This window comes from Sapajus apella, unplaced genomic scaffold (assembly GCF_009761245.1).
Source record: "Sapajus apella isolate SASKATOON/1434 unplaced genomic scaffold, GSC_monkey_1.0 scaffold6, whole genome shotgun sequence".
NCBI lineage: Eukaryota > Metazoa > Chordata > Mammalia > Primates > Cebidae > Sapajus > Sapajus apella.
This window is the reverse complement of record NW_022436946.1, coordinates 65,695,002-65,715,712: the sequence shown is the minus strand read 5'-3', so window position 1 is coordinate 65,715,712 and position 20,711 is coordinate 65,695,002. Positions and strand designations below refer to the sequence as shown.

At 36.8% G+C, this 20,711-nt stretch overlaps 1 protein-coding gene across 13 annotated transcripts in view; it reads left to right on the top strand.

Annotated features, from left to right (window-relative positions):
• The window catches only part of DOP1A (DOP1 leucine zipper like protein A), a 99,254-nt gene that overhangs the window by 56,333 nt on the left and 22,210 nt on the right, over positions 1–20,711 (top strand). For all 13 annotated transcript variants that reach the window (XM_032275406.1, XM_032275405.1, XM_032275403.1 and 10 more), the window contains 9 exons: positions 815–1,089; positions 2,583–2,735; positions 4,659–4,756; positions 6,086–6,345; positions 7,629–9,618; positions 10,435–10,546; positions 10,658–10,840; positions 12,329–12,454; positions 19,540–19,674. In XM_032275406.1, the coding sequence (XP_032131297.1) occupies positions 815–1,089; positions 2,583–2,735; positions 4,659–4,756; positions 6,086–6,345; positions 7,629–9,618; positions 10,435–10,546; positions 10,658–10,840; positions 12,329–12,454; positions 19,540–19,674 (3,332 nt within the window). The remainder of the gene's footprint in view (positions 1–814; positions 1,090–2,582; positions 2,736–4,658; positions 4,757–6,085; positions 6,346–7,628; positions 9,619–10,434; positions 10,547–10,657; positions 10,841–12,328; positions 12,455–19,539; positions 19,675–20,711) is intronic.

Genomic DNA, 20,711 nt, shown 5'->3' with positions numbered 1-20,711 from the left:
TTTTTTTTGTTTGTTTTGTTTTTTTTAAATGAAATACTGTCACTATGTGGAGATTGATACATTGGAAAATTTTCTGATTTCGATGTCTTTCACAGTTTTCTTGCAGGTAAGTAGGAGCTGAAAAGGAAATCTTCTGGAGGAAAGTAATGTAGCAGTAGTTCTGCTTTTCTTTATTATGATGAGTAACATATGTGTTTACCTTTATTTTGATTTTTTTTTTTTTTTGAGATGGAGTCTCGCTCTGTAACCCATGCTGGAGTGCAGTGGCACGATCTCGGCTCACTGCAATCTCCGCCTCCCTGGTCCCGGTTGAAGCAATTCTCCTACCTCAGCCTCCCAGGTTAGCTGGGATTACAGGCACAAGCCACCATACCCAGATAATTTTTGTACTTTTTAGTAGAGAGGGGGTTTCCCCATGTTGGCCAATCTGGTCTTGAACTTCAGACCTTGTGATCTGCCTGCCTCAGCCTCCCAAAGTGCTGGGATTACAGGTGTGAGCCACTGTGCCCGGCCTGATTTCTATATATACACACATAGTGCAGTGACTACTGCATAATGTTTATTGATCAATATACTGATTTTTGGGACAGGAAAATAGATTGTATGACTTGGCATAAGAAAAATGTATATTAAAAAAATATAAGAAATTCTTCTTGCTACTTAATTAAAGCTCTAGACTAGGTGACAAACCATGGTTTTGCTAACAGGTCAAGGCCTTAAAAGTATTTAGTGGCTTTGTTTTTCAAAATTAACTTAGAGTGTGTGTGAAATGTTTAGTATGATGAACTCTGATTGCTACCGTCTTTTGTTTCAGACTGTGAGCATGTGCAGCCTCCACAGTGGCTCCAGACTCTGATGAATGCTTGCAGCCAAGCAAGTGATTTCAGTGTTCAGAGTGTTGCTATTTCACTAGTCATGGACCTGGTGGGACTGACACAGTCTGTGGCCATGGTCACTGGGGAAAACATCAACAGTGTGGAGTCTGCACAACCCTTAAGTCCAAACCAGGGAAGAGTAGCTGTGGTTATTAGACCACCCCTCACTCAGGGCAATCTGAGGTACATAGCTGAGAAGACTGAATTTTTCAAGGTAAATTCTAAGAAATGCATACATGACTATGAAAATTACAGCCATGTATGATACTTGGCCTAGTTTGCTTTAAGAATTATTTTAAAGATGATAATAAAGCTTCATTAAACACCTCTTAATATGTCATACCATGTAGAAAATGATGCCACAGCTGATATACATACTGCTCTCCCCATCTTATTCCCAATTTTGTGAGCAGGGGAGAAAGATAAGGATAAAGGAATAGGTATGTTAGGATAAAGAGAAGTATTAGGGCACTGAGGCCATGGAGGAAATAATTTCAGCTAAAAGAGGAAAGCAGTAGAACTTACTTTCAAATTAAGTGGTTGTGACACTTTTGCTTTTCATACAGCGAAATCTCAGCACTCCAAAACACTCATGAAAAGTTTTTCTCACTCTTCATATTGTCTCATTATCATCTGTGGTATATAAAGTCATTCAGAAAAAAATTCCGGAAATTCATTCTTTGATTTCTACCACAATGGTATAAATATTATTCTCTATAGCAAACATCAAATAGATTTGGATTGTGTACATCTTAAGCAGGTAGATTCTTTATACCGTACATTAAAAAAAAAGTTTTAAAATCTGATTTCATGTCATTGTGCCCCTTCAGATATTTCCTCCTGCTAGAGTTGATTTCTATAGTATTGTAGTGAACCCTGAAGATTATTGCATTATTATTATTACTAATTGCATTATTATTAATACTGTCACAGATCAAGTGCTGTGTTAGCATATATAGCTCTGAAATACCTATTATCTGTTTTATAGGTTTTAAGTAGTTTGGATATTTGGACTATGAATTATTTTTCACTCTGTAATATACAACCGTAAATATTAAATTGCATTCAGTGTGGGATTTGTATCTTATTAAGGATAATTTATTCTAGCATCACTTTACCAAACATCACTAAATAGTGAAATGGGGTCTTATCTGGGCCCTGCAGAAAACATTTACCTGTCTGATTTTTCTTTTTCTTTGAGACAGCGTCTTTCTCTGTCGTGTGATCTCAGCTCACTGCAGCTTTCACCTTTCAGGTTCCAGTAATTCTCCTGTCTCAGCCTTCCAAGTAGCTGGGATTACAGGTGCATGCCACCGTGCCCAACTAACTTTTTGTATTTTTAGTAGAGACAGGGTTTCGCCATGTTGGCCAGGCTGGTGGCAAGCTTCTGACCTCAGGTAATCCACCTGCCTCGGCCTCCAAGATGTTGGGTTTACAGGCGTGAGCCACTGCGCCCAGCCAACATGTCTGATGTCTAAAAATAAATATCATTAAAGGACTGTCATAAAAGGTTCCAAGGGCTTGGGTGATCAGAAAGTAGGCACATGGAAGACTGCACTTACTAATCTCTTCCCCGTGGAATAGAATATTAAAAACCTTTCAGGTCTGACAGAGAGCAGGCATTCATTTGTACCTAATAGGAAATATTTGTTAAATAAATTTTTATGTATGGTATTGTGACTGTCACTTTTACATCTTTTTCTATAGCATGTAGCTTCAACATTGTGGGACCAGTTGGGAGATGGGACACCTCAGCATCACCAGAAGAGTGTGGAACTATTTTATCAATTACATAACTTAGTTCCTTCTTCTAGCATCTGTGAGGATGTTATAAGTCACCAGTTAACCCATAAAGATAAGGTAAATCCTCTTCTTATCTTGTGCACACTGACCTTCCGCCACACACACACACTATACTAAAAAGTAAATTAATAAAACTTTAGGGAAATGATTGCAATTAAGATGGGAGTAAGAGAAAATAGCTTGTTCACAGTGATCTTAATATCTATAAAATAAATGTATTCAATTCTTTCTAGAAGCAAGTTCTTTACAAAAGCATCAGTAATATGAAAAATTAAGTAATACAAAAATCAAATGCTGGGTTTATTTCATTGTTCAGGACACCACTTATGGATAATGATGTTTAGTATTGGTGGTCTCAGTTCTTGGGTCATTTAAAGAGGAACCAGTGGCGTCAAGGAACTTATGGATATATTAACTAATATATATGAAATGAAATAATGTATAAAAGTATATTTATAAGCCAGAGAATGCTAGTATGTGCGATTATATTATTTGCATTATTATACTACATATCCAAAATAAGAATTTTGTATCCTAATATATGTGAAGTGTGATAAATAATTGAATCAGAGGTGGCTGAGTTATTTGTCAGCCTGAGAAGAAGTTGGAATAAGTTGGAATAAGTATTTTGACTAACTTCATCAGGGTAATTTAATGATGTTTGTGATCTTCCTGTGCTGCTCTGTAATATAAATTAAAGATTTTATTGAAGAACTTTTAGAAGTGGATTGTCCTATTTTTTAAAAACTCAAAATGCTAGTGAGTTTGAGTGGGTCATATTCAAAAAAGGAATTGTGTTAAATAAATGAAACATTTGGCAGAGGAGAAAGTGGTATATGATAGAGTAAATAAAAGGAATGAAAACCGTATTCCAAGAAAAATGTTAAAATTATGTTTCTGCTATAATAGATTTTTTTTCAAAATTATTCAGAAATAAGATTTTAGATAAAGCACTCTGTTCTAAGAATTTAAGTTTTACATTAGTATAAATCTAGGACTAATTATATGCCTATGTTCACTTGGGTAGTATTTCATTTTTAAAGAAATACTCCCAAGTTCTAAATAAAGACATACGTCCATGAAAAAAATTAAAATATCTTTTATTACTTAAGTTTTACATTTCTATTGGTTGATACAAATTCAGGCTTCGTAAGAAAAGCATGTATTAAGCTCATGGAAAAAAACAAGCACTCTTCTAACCTATCACAATCAATTTAGAAAGTTGCAGTCTGGTTTCTTGGGGCTGTTGCTTGGAGGATCCATAAATGCTAAGGAAAGGCTTTAAGAAATTTGGATAATGTGACAATTTCTACTTGATTATATTAATATGTGTTTATTATCTAATACCAAATGTGCTTGCTTTTCTAAATTATTTTACATTTTTCTACCCATTATTATGTTAATCTTTTCCCAGATAATCTCAAAAGTAGTTTAATATTTTTTTGTAGAAATAATTTTTAAGTATTTAAGTTTTTTTTTTTTTAGTCAACTAAATCAGCTTTTTAAGTGATGAAGAACTATTTGGGATTAATGTATCATTTCTGGGACAAAAAAAATAAATAGTACAATATAATCAATTTTGACAACTAAATGTTTATGCTAAATGAAGGATGAAGTACTTTCTTGACTCTAGATATGACATGTATGTTATTAACTTTTTTCTTCTACTGTTATACAATAATCTAGTAAACTCATTACTTAAAGTCTAAACTCGGTAATAGTTATTTATGAGACAAGATGAGATGGTCCTTCAGGTTCAATATTTCTGTATGTATTTACATATTTTCTATGTTTCTACTTCCATAAAGAATATAAAGTTTATTGCAATGTGTGTTTGAATATTGTGGACATTGAACATAATACATTATTCCTAAATAGTTTGATTTTAATACATTACTCCTAAATACTTTGATTTTACTAAAATCACTTAATATCTTCAAGAGAGAATAACATAATTTAAAGTCCCATGTTTCTCCTCAGAAAATAAGGATGGAAGCACATGCCAAGTTTGCAGTCCTTTGGCATCTAACAAGAGATCTCCACATAAATAAATCATCTTTTGCACGTTCTTTTGACAGGTCAGTTACATTTTATATTAAGATTTCACAGTCAGATATCTTAATGTTGTCTCTTTCCTTGAGTCTACTGTCTAGCTTGGCACGTGTAGGAGATAGCAATTTATAACTTTTATAAAGAAAACTTATTATTTTGAAAACTGTAAGCTGTATTAAAATGCATGGTATTTTTACTCACCAGATTTTTACTTCTTGGTTTTATATTACCCAGCTCCCCTTCCCTTCCTTGGACAGCTATTCATCATGTTCCTACTACGTGTCAGGCACCATCCTAGGTGCCAATGATAAAGCAATGGATACAGCTTTCTTGAGTCTATATTCATGTTTAGTGAAATTGCATATAAATAATAGATTGTGTGTTTCTCAAACAATTGTTTTCAAGCTTCTGCCTAAATTAGATTTATTAAAATCTATAGCTGAAAACACTAACAGATTCTTTCCATGAATCCAGAGAACTTGTAGCTGCCTAAGAGTGGTTTTGGTTTTTTTCTGGACTACATAGGTGACTTCAAATACCAGATCTACATTAAATTCCAAGCTGCCATTTATAGGTGAATTCACATATTGTCATAAGATAGTCTCACCAGCCGGTCTCATAATGGTGGCCACGAGTCTGTGTTCGAGCTCAGTCAGATCAGTTGTGTGCTCTACTGAACATAATTTCAGCTGGTGCTTTTCAATGAACATTACCATTTTTAAGTGATCTGATATTGAACCACTACAATGTATCGAATATATTGAACATTTACTTTGTAAATAATCATCTCTAATTTGACAACTATCTTTCCTAATTTTAGAAGTAAGGGAATAGAGGTCAGGAAAAGTTGTTACTTGCATACAAAAGATTTGAATCTTGCTTTTCTGATTCCAAACCACATGTTCATACCTTTCACAGAAGATCTTTACTTGAATTAAGCGTATAACTTTGACTCACAAAGAGAGTGTGAGCAGAGGAACATGGACCAACATGGAGTAATGTTGACTTGCAGAAGGCTCAGTTTCTGTTGCTAAAGCAAGACTAATTATATTTTTTTCTATTCTTCAGTACTAATCTTATAAAAGTAATGTATGCTTGTGAAACTTCAAAGCATAAGTATATTTTTAAAAGAGCAAAAAGTTTTTCCTTTCTTATATCTACTGAGAATGTTGGGATTAAGGTTATTAAAATGCTATGATTTATGCTGAAGCATAAATTTATGTAAAATTTATGTTGAAGTATGACTACTTCAAAATAGTTAATTCAAAATAGGAAACACAATTTATTTTAGAAAAGAGTGTGACAGTTAAGGTAGATGTTTGGTTCTTTGTTTTAATTATTTGTGTTTATTTTAGGTCACTGTTCATCATGTTAGATAGCCTTAACAGTCTTGATGGTTCTACTAGCTCTGTGGGACAAGCCTGGCTGAACCAAGTCCTACAAAGACATGATATTGCACGAGTTTTGGAACCATTGCTATTGCTCCTGCTTCATCCAAAAACTCAGAGAGTTTCAGTACAGCGCGTACAAGCAGAACGTTACTGGAATAAGGCTCCCTGTTATCCAGGAGAAGAGAGTGACAAGCATTTCATGCAAAATTTTGCCTGCAGCAATGGTGAATATCACATAGAAGTAGACAGCTTTATTTAGCATTATTAAAATAAAGTGATAAGTGAATACAACTGTAATTGGCAGAAGAATTGCATGTGAGATTTTCTCCATGGGCCTATTTTCTCCCTCCTCATATACTAGCAATGCCATGTGGACCATGTCAGAATATACTTCATCACTGACCATCTTAGAGGATGTGGATCTCTCAGTTGACTCAGGGTAGGAATCAGGCACAGCTCTGGTTAGAGGCATTCAGTTTTGATGGAAATACCTTTAGAGCTTAGTTAGCAATTCTGGTCCTACAAGGCTCTGTAGATACTTTACTGGGAATTTATAGTTAACCTGTAATACACATTTTGCATTTCATCAGTCATTTTCCTCATCTTTCAAGAGAATAATAATGCCCAACTTTCAAGGTTTTATTACGACCATCAGATATAGTCATATTTGTGACATGCCCAAATATTCACTATTCCAACATTACTACAGAGTCCACACTTTATAAACTGTTGAGTGATGCCTTCTATACAGTGATAATGTCCCCTTGAATTAATTTATTTAAGGGACAAAAGACTCTCATCTATGTCATTTGTCTCTTGACGGATAACCCTGTGGGGTCAGTATTGAAAAGATGATTTTACTAAGCAGGTCGTTGATGCCTAGAAGGCCATGGCTTTCTCAGAGTTCCATGGCTGGTAAGTGATGAAGCTGAAACCAAACTGTCGTATACCTACTTCATCTCTAGTGTGTTCCTACAGAGGCTTGATTCCTCTCTCTGACTTCTTTTCCACTGCCTCTTCGGAGTCTTCAAAGAATTTGCATTACCCTGCATATTGCCAAAACATCATTGTGTTAATGCTTTATCTGACTGTGCTGAATTCTCACCTCCTCCCTGAGATCAGCACCAGACCTCATCAATGGTATTATGATTCTTTCCCTAAATTTGCTAGCATTTGCTATGTAACACTTTGTATGGCACTAAGCCTTTCACCTTTTCTAAAAGAATGTCATCATCATTGTATGCCCTCTAAAAAATACAGAAATGAATTATGTATTTGTGGTTTGCTGCTAATTTTAAACTCTTCAGAGAGTTTAGAAACAGCATAACTAAAATGAGATATTACACAGGAAGGAAAAATAAAATTTTTACCTGCAATAAAATGTAATTTTAATAGGAAAATATAAGTAGATGCTGACACTAATGATTAAAAATCTTGGTCAGTCTACATTTCTGCATTTCAAATATTTTAATGCATTTTGTATTTTTCTTCTTTTACTGTTTATCAGTGAGCCAAGTACAACTCATCACATTAAAAGGAAATGGAGAAAAGCCACTTACCATGGATGAAATAGAGAACTTTAGTCTCACCGTTAATCCATTAAGCGACAGACTTTCCCTCCTAAGTACCAGCAGTGAGACAATTCCAATGGTTGTGTCTGATTTTGACCTTCCAGACCAACAGATAGAAATACTTCAGAGTTCTGACTCAGGATGTTCACAGTCCTCTGCTGGGGACAACTTGAGTTATGAAGTTGATTCTGAAACTGTGAATGCCCAAGAGGATTCCCAGATGCCAAAGGAAGGCTCCCCAGATGATGATGTTCAGCAGGTAGTGTTTGACCTGATATGTAAAGTTGTAAGTGGCCTTGAAGTGGAATCTGCATCAGTTACATCTCAATTAGAAATTGAAGCTATGCCCCCAAAGTGCAGTGGTGCAGATCCAGGTGAAGAGATGATTAAAATTGAAGATGACTCCAATCAACAGAGTCAGAATGCTTTGCTAAATAATGAAAGTTGTCAATTTCTGTCTGTGTCTGCAGAGGGAGGCCATGAGTGTGTGGCAAATGGAATCTCCAGGAATAGCTCCTCACCTTGTATTTCAGGAACCGCACACACTCTTCATGATGGTTCTGTTGCTTCCATAGAAACCAAATCTAGACAGAGGAGTCACAGTAGTATTCAATTCAGCTTCAAAGAAAAATTATCAGAAAAAGTTTCAGAGAAGGAAACAATAGTTAAGGAGTCAGGTAAACAACCAGGAGCAAAACCTAAAGTAAAACTTGCCAGAAAAAAGGATGATGACAAGAAAAAATCTTCAAATGAAAAACTCAAACAAACCAGTGTATTCTTCAGTGATGGTCTGGATTTAGAGAACTGGTATAGCTGTGGAGAGGGAGACATTTCTGAAATTGAGAGTGACGTGGGTTCTCCAGGATCTCGGAAATCTCCCATTTTCAACATTCATCCCCTCTATCAACATGTGCTCCTGTACCTCCAGTTGTATGATTCATCCAGGACTTTGTATGCTTTCTCTGCCATCAAAGCCATCTTGAAAACTAACCCTATAGCTTTTGTAAATGCCATTTCAACTACTAGTGTAAATAACGCATATACTCCTCAGTTGTCTCTCCTTCAGAATCTATTGGCTAGACACCGGATTTCTGTTATGGGCAAAGATTTTTATAGTCACATTCCAGTGGACTCAAATCATAATTTCCGGAGTTCTATGTACATAGAAATTCTTATTTCCCTCTGCTTATATTACATGCGTAGCCATTACCCAACTCATGTCAAGGTTACTCCACAAGATCTAATAGGCAATCGAAACATGCAGATGATGAGCATAGAAATTCTGACACTACTCTTTACTGAACTGGCAAAAGTAATAGAAAGCTCAGCAAAGGGTTTCCCTAGTTTTATTTCTGATATGTTATCTAAGTGCAAAGTTCAGAAAGTGATTCTTCATTGTTTGCTGTCATCTATCTTTAGTGCTCAGAAATGGCATAGTGAAAAAATGGCAGGTAAGAACATGGTTGCTGTGGAAGAAGGTTTCTCAGAGGATAGCCTTATTAATTTCTCAGAGGATGAAATTGATAATGGCAGCACGTTACAGTCACAACTTCTTAAGGTGCTTCAGAGACTGATTGTTCTAGAACACAGAGTAATGACTATTCCTGAAGAGAATGAAACAGGTTTTGATTTTGTTGTATCTGACTTGGAACACATTAGTCCCCATCAGCCCATGACTTCTCTTCAGTATTTGCATGCTCAGCCAATCACGTGTCAAGGCATGTTCCTCTGTGCGGTAATACGAGCTTTGCATCAACACTGTGCATGTAAGATGCACCCACAATGGATTGGTTTAATCACATCTACTCTGCCTTACATGGGAAAAGTTCTACAGAGAGTGGTTGTTTCTGTGACACTACAACTGTGCAGAAATCTAGATAATCTAATTCAGCAGTACAAATACGAAACAGGATTATCTGATAGTAGGTAAGAGGTGTTTTTTAACTTTATTGTTATTGACATTTTTCACATATGACTACTTAATGTCTGGAAAGTAGGTCACAACTTGAGTAAACTAGTGGTTTTCGGTAGGTTACAAATAGTATGTTATGTTCTACAAAAAAAGAAAATTTGGCTTGAGGAAGAGTATCAATAAAAGAATCTAGAATGGAAAGGGAAGAAAAATTTAAACAGACCTATTTTCTCCCAAGGTCTGAAATTAATTTTAATGCTCTTCTTGCCTGAGCTGGCAAAACTAATAGGAATCTTAGGAAAAGGTTTCCCAGGTTTTATATTTTATCTAAGTGCAAATATATTTAAGACTGAAAATAATTTAAATTTACAAATCTTTTCCATGTAATTTTATTTCTTGTTTTAGATTTTCATGGTTTAGAGGCAAATTTGATCTGAGTCCCCATGCTCAAAGTCTGAAAAATGAGTTCAAGTAGACTGATGTCTTATTTTTCTTTAGAGTAACCTCAGTTTCTACATGTAAAATAATAAGAAAACTGCCTGTATTGTTTAATGTTAATATGCCTCCCATTTCCCAAAGCTAGAGATTCACTGGCCATTATTTGTTTATTTTGTGTAGAGTTCTGTAGCCAAAAGAACTCTAGTACATTTAGTCCAACTCACTTATTTTATAGATGCGGTAGTAAAAGCCTCTGATCTATTCTTTTAGCCATTTATTAATCTAGTATTTATTGCACATTTACTGTGTGCCTGACACATTGTATTTACTAGTGATAAAATGGAACTATGCTATCATAAAACTTGGATTTAAGTGAATGAACTTTATTTCAGGCCTCTGTGGATGGCATCAATTATTCCACCAGATATGATTCTTACTCTTTTGGAAGGGATTACAGCCATTATTCATTACTGTTTGTTGGATCCAACTACACAGTATCACCAAGTAAGATTGTACATATATTTGACTCCTTTTGAAAGACTATGAGGTCTAATGAATTTCCATTTGTAAATCTAAGTAAGTAATAATATATTTCTTTTCCTCCACTGTTAATAGCTTTTGGTCAATGTAGACCAGAAACACTTGTTTGAAGCACGCAGTGGAATCCTCTCAATCCTTCATATGATCATGTCCTCTGTGACATTGCTTTGGAGCATACTGCATCAAGCTGATTCTTCAGAAAAGATGACTATTGCTGCATCTGCATCTGTTACCACTATTAATCTTGGAGCTACAAAGGTTAGGCAATTAATATTTAATCTATAGAGCTCAAGAGTCTGTTTGAGAACCTTTCCAAAGATTATATTCAGAATATATGAAAAATTTGTGTAGTATTTATAGGAACCTGCATAGATGAAGTAATTATCAAATAATTTTTGACATTTTTCTTAGGCTATGGATGACATATCACAGAATTAGCCCATTAAGTATATAATTCATTAATTTTTTAAAGTAAATTTACAGAGTTGTGAACTCTGTAAATTTTTGAATATGTATTTTACCACAAAGATTCTTTGTGGCCATTTCCACTTCCTCTTCCCATTCCTAATCCCAATCAACCACTAATCTGTTTTCTCCATATATTGATTTGCTCTTTCTGAAAAAGTTCATATAAATGGAATGATAACAATATTTGGTCTTTTGTGTCTAGCTTCTTTCAGGTGATTTAGGGTTTATTCATACTTTGTTCCTTTTTTTTAGGACATTTTAAGTTGACATTTTAATATGCAAAGCCCTCCTGGAAAACAATTTAGCAATCTGTACAGAGAGCTTTAAAGGTTTCATAGTCTTTGACCTAGTAATCTGCTTTAGGAATGAATTCTAAGGTAATCGAAATTATGCAAAGATATATATACAAAGTGTTCGTTATAGTATTATTTAATGGCAGAAGAAGAGAGTTCGTAAACAAGAAATTAAGGAATTTTTAAGTTATCCTTTTGGTGTTTCATTAAACAGGCAATAATAATCATGGTTTTGAAGAATTCTTATTGGATGGAGAAGGGCTCAAAAGCTCAGTGAAACAGGGATGTTACAAAATTGAACAAATAGCATATTTTCAATTATGTAAAAAGTAAATCTGCAGAAAAAGGAATAAAGAAAGTTTATATTTTATCAGTAATTATCTCAGGATGATAGGATTAATTATTTTAAAATTTTTTTTTTCTTCCTTGCACTCTCATGTTTTCCAAATGCTGTGCCATGTCGAGTTGTCAAACTGACATCCTTCAATAGCCTAATTTTACTCCTAAACCAGACCGCCTGGATCTAGGATCCATGGGAACGCATACGGAATTGGGAGAAGGATAAGGATGGGAACCATTAGAACATTTAATCTAAGTTTTGATGCTTGGATTAAACTATACTTTTTAGGTTTTGTTTTACTTAAATAAAACATAAGGTGTTGTATAATTATAGAATGCCTCACCTTTTTTTAAAGTACTCTATATCAAACTTAGTCAAATTTCATATGTTGTGTTTTTCTAGTATCTTTTCACAGTGAATAGACTTGTATTTGGCAGGTTCGTAGCTGTCATTTTATAGGATTTGTTTTTCTTTTAGAATTATAGTCATGGTGTAGCTCTTAATGTTATTAAAGTTTCCTCTCGTGTTATTTAGGTAGTAAAATCTATAAGAACTATATTATTTCAAAGAAACTAAAAATGCAGTCTAGTTGTGAATGTTTTCATTGTTTTAAATTTCACTTTAATTTGCTTCAAATTGTTTTAGAACTTGAGACAACAGATTCTTGAATTGTTGGGCCCCATTTCAATGAATCATGGTGTTCATTTTATGGCTGCCATTGCATTTGTGTGGAATGAAAGAAGACAGAATAAAACAACCACCAGGACTAAGGTATGCATTTAGACATTTGGCGCTTTTTGTTTTTGCATTTGATGAGTACATGCTAATTTTCACCTCTCCATACATTGCAGTGGGGCTGGGGTAGATTGGAGTCTAAAGCAAAAGTTTTTTAACAGGGTTAGATAAATTATTGCCTTAATTTGTTTAAGTATTGATTAAAATTTGAGGTCAAGACTGTGCACAGTGGCTCACGCCTGTAATCCCAGCACTTTGGGAGGCCAAGGTGGACAGATCATGAGACCAGGAGTTTGAGACCAGCCTGGCCAACATAATGAAACCCCGTCTCTACTAAAAATACAAAAATTAGCCGGGCATGGTGGCATGCACCTGTAGCTACTCGAGAGGGTGAGGCAGGAGAATCACTTCAACCTGGGAGGCAGAGGTTGTGGTGAGCTGAGATTGCGCCACTGCATTGCAGCCTGGGTAACAGAGTGAGATTCCATCTTAAAAAATAAATAAATAAATAAAAATAAAATTTGAGGTCAAATATAAAAGATGTTATGTGGCAAAAAAATTTAGTATGATGCTAAAACTAAGTAGAAATGGTAATATGGTATAGTATGTTTTTAAAGTGCTAGTCATTTAGGGTACAAAGCAAGGATATAGAGAAAAGTTTTCATCTTGACTATGATTTTTTATTATGTGATAGTTCAAATAGTTCATGTTTCTGAATATAATTCACAGTTTTTGTTTTTGTTTACTTTTTTGGTAGAGATGAGGTCTCACTTTGCTATTGGTCTTATATATGTGAATTTTGTTGCTTTGAGTTTTGAAGCTCAAGAGAAATGCTCTATATTGGAAATAAATAATGGCACATTAGAGTAGTAAGGCTATTATATAACTTAGATTTATTTTAAAAATATGATTTTTCCACCTAAATTATATAACTTACATTTATTTAAAATTTGTTTTGATTTCACATTACATTTCTAAAGTAATCAAAATAAATATTCACACCCTATTACATTATTTTGCATGTGAAGATTCAGTAGTAGGTATCACTCACGTTGAAAATTAAAATCCTGGACTACTTAAAAGCAGTTAAGGACATGTGATTTAACATGGCATGTTGAAGCCAGGCATAGTGGCTCACAGCTCCCAGCACTTTGGGAGGCCAAGGTGGGAGGATTGCTTGAGGCCTGGAATTCAAGACCTCATGAGACCCTGTCTCTACAAAAATTTTTTTAAAAAATTAGCCAAGTGTGGTGGCATGTGCCTGTAGACCTAGCTACTCAGGAGGCTGAGGCAGAAGGATTATCAGGTATATTATAGCTGATAACATATAATTCACATAGAGCAATGCCTGGTACTGTACTTAATAATCACTCACAAATATTAGCTGTAATATTATTCCTCATATTTAAATAGAAATGGGGAGCCAAGGATTACCAGTCACATGAATAAAATCTCTAATGTGATAGACAAAGACTGAAACATCTAGATTTTAAAAAGTCAATGGAGATAACAGAAAAAAATGTAAATAATAATAATGTCCTTCAGTGTGTGAGACCGTGCAGTAGAAAGGGAGATTATAGGAAAGACCATTCCAAAAATTAAAATTTTTCATGGAGATTAAAAATTCTACAGCAGAAACAAAGCAATGTTTGTAGGAAGGTTGGAACAGAAAGTGGATACATACCAAAAGTAGAATATAAATTTAAAGATATGGAAAATAGGAGAAAGAGGTAAGAATATTAGGGGAGACCCAGTATCTTTCTGCAGAATTTAAAAACAAGAGGCAAAAAATACAAAGAAACAATACAATAAAATTCCTTAGGAATGAAGTAAATATGTTTCCAGATTGTGCCTAGCGCTGTGAAAAGTGATGTGTGCAAAGATTAGCATATTATTTCAGAGCACTGGCGATGAAGAGATGCTAAAATCTAAAGAAAGAATACTGGTCACACTCAAAAGAATGAAGATGAGATTTGTTAACAGCAACACTGGGAATATTGATTGGAAGCCAGTTTCAACCCATAATTCTGTCTCCAGCCAAACTGTCACGCAAAACATTTTCAGCTATGCAATGTCTCAACAACAGCAACCCAGAAAATTGCCATCAGTTCACTTTTTCTCAGCTACTGAAAGATGTACTCCACCAGAGGAGGAATAAACCAAGAATGAAGAAGACAGGGGATCCAAAAACCAGGGGTTCCCACACAGAAGAGAGAGCAAGGGTAATCTCTGGGATAATGGTAACAGGAGAGATATCAAGGTGACACTCTGTAGCAAACCTAGAGAGTAGCAACCCAGGGTAGAATAAAAAGACATCTAACAGAAATGTCTCCAGGAAAAAAGAGAAGAGAGGAAAGAAATGATACATGATTAATTACCTGAAGTATTTGAATATGTAATTAGAGATTTATAGTTGAAGCATTTAGGGACGAATTTTTGATAGGTACTGAGAAAATGAAGCAAATAAAAAAAGCAATTTATTAGCTCTAGGAAAAACAAAAAGTTGTGCCATAAAACCAATGCTAGTACAATACACAGTGCAGCCACACATAATCATGTGAACACTGGATATGGATTTAAATAAAAATATCATATAACAATGTTGGGAGGATAGGTAGAAAAGTGTAAGCGGGCTACATCTTTGTCTTCTAAAATAAGTGATGAATAGATAATATCTAAAATTGAAAAGAAAATCAGGAAATAGGAAAAATGGCAGTGTATGTAATTAGACAAAATGGAAAAGAACTTAAAGAGTTGAGCATGGTTACTTAGGGGCATGGTAAGGGATATAGGAAAATAGTGTTTTTTCTTACAAAGCTCATTGTTCTGTTTTAGTTTTTTGAGAGGATGTACATGTATTGATTAGAAAAAAAAATTGAGCCTGGGCAACTTAGGGAGACTCTGTCTTCACAAATAATTAAAAATTAGTTGGGCATGGTGGCATGCCTGTGGTTTCAGCTACTCAGAAGGCTGAAGCAGGAGGATCACTTAAACCCAAGAGGTTGAGGCTGCAGTAAACTGTAATTGAGCCACTGCACTCCAGACTTGATGACAGCAAGACCCTGTCTCAAAAATATATGTATATGTATCTAAATAAAAGTAAAATTTGCCTAAAGCAGCCAAGGGACTTGAAGAGGTCTTTATATTAAATAGAGGCCAGGACTGGGTGCAGTGGCCGATGCCTGTAATCCTAGCACTTTGGGGTCAGCTATGGCAGGAGGATCACTCTGAGCGCAGGAGTTTAAGACCAACTTGGGCAAAATAGCAAGACCCCATCTCTATTTTAAAAATTTTTTTAAAAGCCTGATGCGGGCCAAGATGGCCAAGAGAAGCCAGCACTGAAACACAGCTCCCAGCAAATGAGACACAGAGGGCTGGAGGACTTCACAGTTCCAAACGAGGTGCCGGGTTCTTTTCTGTGGGACAGATAGGGCTCTGAAAATAGGCCCAGGACAGGAGCTGCAGGGCAAGAGCCACCCAGGGGGGCAAATCAAGACGGGGTGGGCACATCCCTACCTGAAACATGCAGCCAGCTTGGAGGGTCGGAGGACTTAACCCCCTCAGTGTACCGTTTCAGGTCCTATGCTTGCCTCATCCCTCCTGCAACCCACGGTCCAGAGGGGCCCTGCTAGATGGTGGGGCGCCATGGGTAATTGATACAAATCTGAGCAGCTGCTACCATTGGGCTTGGCAAGTTGTCACAGGGACCTGGGCAGGAGTTCGGAGTAATGCCAGCGGGATAGACCATCCCACAGAGGGAGGCAGAGTTGAAAGCAGGGAAATAGGCCATAAGGCCGGCAGGCCTTACCCCCACAGAACTCAAACTGAAACCCTCACTAGAGAGGTTGGCAGCAAATAGACCAGCTTGACCCCAACCATGAAGATTGAGCTCTGGGAGAGACACCATTGGGAAGGTGGTGCCAATCTCACCTGCAAACAAGCTCCAGGGAAGGACCACCCACTCGACAACCTGACTGAACCCGAGGGAGCCCAGCAATGTCCTCCACAGGCCAAAAAATATACAGCACCAACCTCAATAGAAGTCTGCCTAGAGACTTCTTCAGAAATCACCCACTTCAAAGATTAAAGGGAGATAAATCCACGAAGGTGGGAAAAAACCAGCACAAAAAGGATGAAACCACCAAAGAACAGAACACCTCTTCTCCTCTCAGGGATCACAACTCCTCACCATCAAGGGAACAAAAAAAGAGAATGAATCTGATGAATTGACAGATGCAGGCTTCAGAAGGTGGGTAATAACAAACTTCTCTGAGTTAAACAACCATGTTCTAACCCAATGCAAAGAAACTAAGAACGTTGAAAAAAGGTTAGATGAAATGCTAACTAGAATAACCAGCTTAGAGAAGAATGTAAATGACTTGATGGAGCTGAAAAACACAGCACGAGAACTACGCTAGGCATACACAAGTTTCAACAGCAAAATCAATCAAGCAGAAGAAAGGATATCAGAGACAGAAGATCAAATCAATGAAATAAAATGAGAAGGCAAGATTAGAGAAAAAAGGGTGAAAAGAAATGAACAAAGCCTCCAAGAACTGTGGGATTATGTGAAAACCCCTAATCTACGCTTGATCGGCACGCCTGAATGTAATGGAGAGAATGAATCCAAGTTGGAAAACACTCTTCAAGATATTATCCAAGAGAACTTTCCCAACCTAACAAGGCAGGCCAACATTCAAATCCAGGAAATACAGAGAACACCACAAAGATATTCCTCAAGAGCAACCCCAAGGCACATAGTTGTCAGATTCACCATGGTTGAAATGAAGGAAAAAATGCTAAGGGCAGCCAGAGAGAAAGGTCGAGTCACCCACAAAGAAAAGACCATCAGACTCACAGCAGAACTCTCAGCAGAAACCCTGCAAGCTAGAAGGGAGTGGGGGCCAATATTCAACATGCTTAAAGAAAAGGACTTTGAATCCAGAATTTCATATCTGGCCAAACTAAGCTTTAAAAGTGAAGGAGAGGGCTGGGCGCGGTGGCTCACGCCTTTAATCCCAGCACTTTGGGAGGCCGAGGCCGGTGGATCACGAGGTCAAGAGATCTAGACCATCCTGGTCAACATGGTGAAACCCCGTCTCTACTAAAAATACAAAAAATCAGCTGGGCATGGTGGTGCGTGCCTGTAATCCCAGCTACTCAGGAGGCTGAGGCAGGAGAATTGCCTGAACCCAGGAGGCGGAGGTTGCGGTGAGCCGAGTTCGCGCCATTGCACTCCAGCCTGGGTAACAAGAGCGAAACTCCGTCTCAAAAAAAAAAAAAAAAAAGGGAAGAGAAATAAAATCCTTTACGGCCAAGCAATTGCTGAGAGATTTCGTCACTACAAGACCTGCCTTACAGGAGCTACTGAAGGAAGTACTAAACCAGGAAAGGAATAACCAGTACCAGCCACTGCAAAAACGTACCAAATGGTAAAGAATAATGACACAATGAAGGAGCCACATCAATTAATGGGCAAAGCAACTAGCCAGCAACAGAATGGCAGGATCAAATTCAAACATAACAATATTAACATTGAATATACATGGCCTAAACAGCCCAATCAAAAGACACAGACTGGCAAACTGGATAAAAAGACAAGACCCATCAGTGCGTTGTACTCATGAGACCCATCTCACATGTGAAGACTCACAGACTCAAAAGGATGGAAGAAGATTTACCAAGCAAATGGAGAAAGAAAAAAAAAAGTAGGGGTAGCAATCCTGGTCTCTGATAAAATGAACTTTAAGCCAACAAAGATGAGATGAGACAAAGAAGGACATTATATAATGGTAAAAGGATCAATGCAACAAGAAGAGCTAACTATCCTAAATATTTGTGCCCCCAGTGCAGGAACACCGAGATACATAAAACAAGTTCTTAAAGACCTACAAAGAGACTTAGACTCTCACACAATAATAGTGGGAGACTTTAACACTCCACTGACGATATTGGACAGATCAATGAGACAGAAAGTCAACAAGGATATCCAGGACTTGAACGCAGATTTGGATCAAGTGGACCTAATAGACATTTACAGGACACTCCACCCCAAATCCACAGAATACACATTTTTCTCAGCACCACATTGCACTTACTCCAAAATTGACCACATAATTGGAAGTAAATTACTCCTCAGCAAATTCAGGAGAATGGAAATCATAACAAACAATCTCTCAGACCACAGCACAATCAAATTAGAACTCAGGATTAAGGAAAACACTCAAAACCGAACAATCACATGGAAACTGAACAACTTGCTCCTGAGTGACCAATGGATAAACAGTGAAATGAAGGCAGAAATAAAAGCATTCTTTGAAACCAACGAGAATGAAGACACAACATACCAGATCCTGTGGGACACGTTTAAAGCAGTGTCTAGAGGGAAATTTATAGCAATAAATGCCCACGTGAGAAGCGAGGAAAGATCTAAAATCGACACCCTATCATCAAAATGTTTTCACTCATAGGCCGTGATGAACAACAAGAACACTTGAGCACAGGGAAGGGAACAGCACTCACAGAGCTAGGTGGGGGTTGAAGAGGAGGGGAGGGGGGCACAGTGGGTGGGCTGAGGAGAAAGGGGAGGGATAACACTTGGAGAACTGCCTGATGTAGGCAATGGTGGGGGAGGATGGAGACAGCAAACTACCATGGCATGTATGTACCTATGGAACAATCCTGCAGAATGCAGGACTTGCACATGTACCGCAGAGCCCAAATACAATTTAAAAAAAAAAAAGGCTGGTGCAGTAGCTCATGCTTGTAATCCCAGCACTTTGGGAGGCCGAGGTGGGCGGATCATGAGGTCAGGAGTTCAAGACCAGCCTGGCCAATATGGTGAAACCCCATCTCTACCAAAAAATACAAAATTTAGCCAGGCATGGTGGCACGCGCCTGTAGTCCTAGCTACTCAGGAGGCTGAGGAAGAAGAATCACTTGAACCCAGGAGGCAGAGATTGCAGTGAGCTGAGATTACGCCACTGCATTCCAGCCTGGGCAACAGTGAAATAAATAAAAATAAATTTTTAAAAAGGTCACAAAATATTCTCTTAATTCTGTCACTTCCCCCTAAAAGACTTATATGCACATATACATAAATACAATGATGTATTACCTAGGTCATTCCTGCAGCCAGTGAAGAACAGCTTTTATTAGTGGAACTGGTTCGTTCAATCAGTGTCATGAGAGCAGAAACTGTTATCCAGACTGTAAAAGAAGTTTTAAAGCAGCCACCAGCCATAGCCAAGGACAAGGTAAGAAAAAATTCTTCACATGTGTTTACAGTTCTGTTTCAGAAATGATGCTGGTAAGATTTTTTTTTTGTACAATAATGTCCTTTCATTATAGTACAGATTGCAGAGATGACTGCATGTGGGTCTCACACTGCTTCAATCAAAACAATTATCAATATTTGTAGTGACTTGCTATTCTGATTTTTCAGTAGCCAGTGAAGAGCCGTTAACTGCTCGTATCTTCATATATACATCAAAGGCAGTCAGGAACCATATGACTAAATTCTCAGGGGAGATTTTTCTGGTCACTTAAAGAACATAAGCCAGAGCTCAAGGTCAGCTTTCCTTAGTTGTTGCCATTTTTCACAGCTTCCGTATTGCTTGCTTTTCTGAATGAATCTCTTAATTCTGTGAACTCCCCCAAATTTTGCTATAACCTTAGTTCTAGTCAATGTTATTTCTTGAACATGTATAATACTGTGCTATGCAAGGGCTACACTATGAATGACATAGTCTCTGCACATATGTTGCTTTGTCTCTATGCAAAAATGAAAGTCCACAAATTAGTAATATTATGGACTTTTCTACTTTTTCTGCTCTTTGTTCAAGTAATACCAAGAGGTCATATTTTCTCAGAAAGTATATACCAACTCCAGATATGATACTTTGAGATAAGCCAAAATAGACCTAATCACATCCTTTAAAGAATTATGATGTGTATCTGAAAATGTTGAATTGTGTTTTCCTTTTATCTTGAATCCAAAGGGAATAAATGTGTGTGAATAGCCAGTGTTCTTTTTAAGTTTTTAATAAAAACTGGGGCATTTGTGATAGGATTTTTAGTTTGTATTTTGAATACCTGTTTGTGCCAGACATTGGGCTGCACATGACAGATATGAAAACAAGTTAGAGCCAATCCACCCTCTGCCCCACCAACCTGTGTCCCCTTATTAAGTTCTGAATCTATTAGATACTTGATTTTTCTTTGTGTGGTAAAACAGGAAACATTCAAGGAAATAGTTGGGACTAAAAAGGAACAAATTGGTAAACATCAGTGG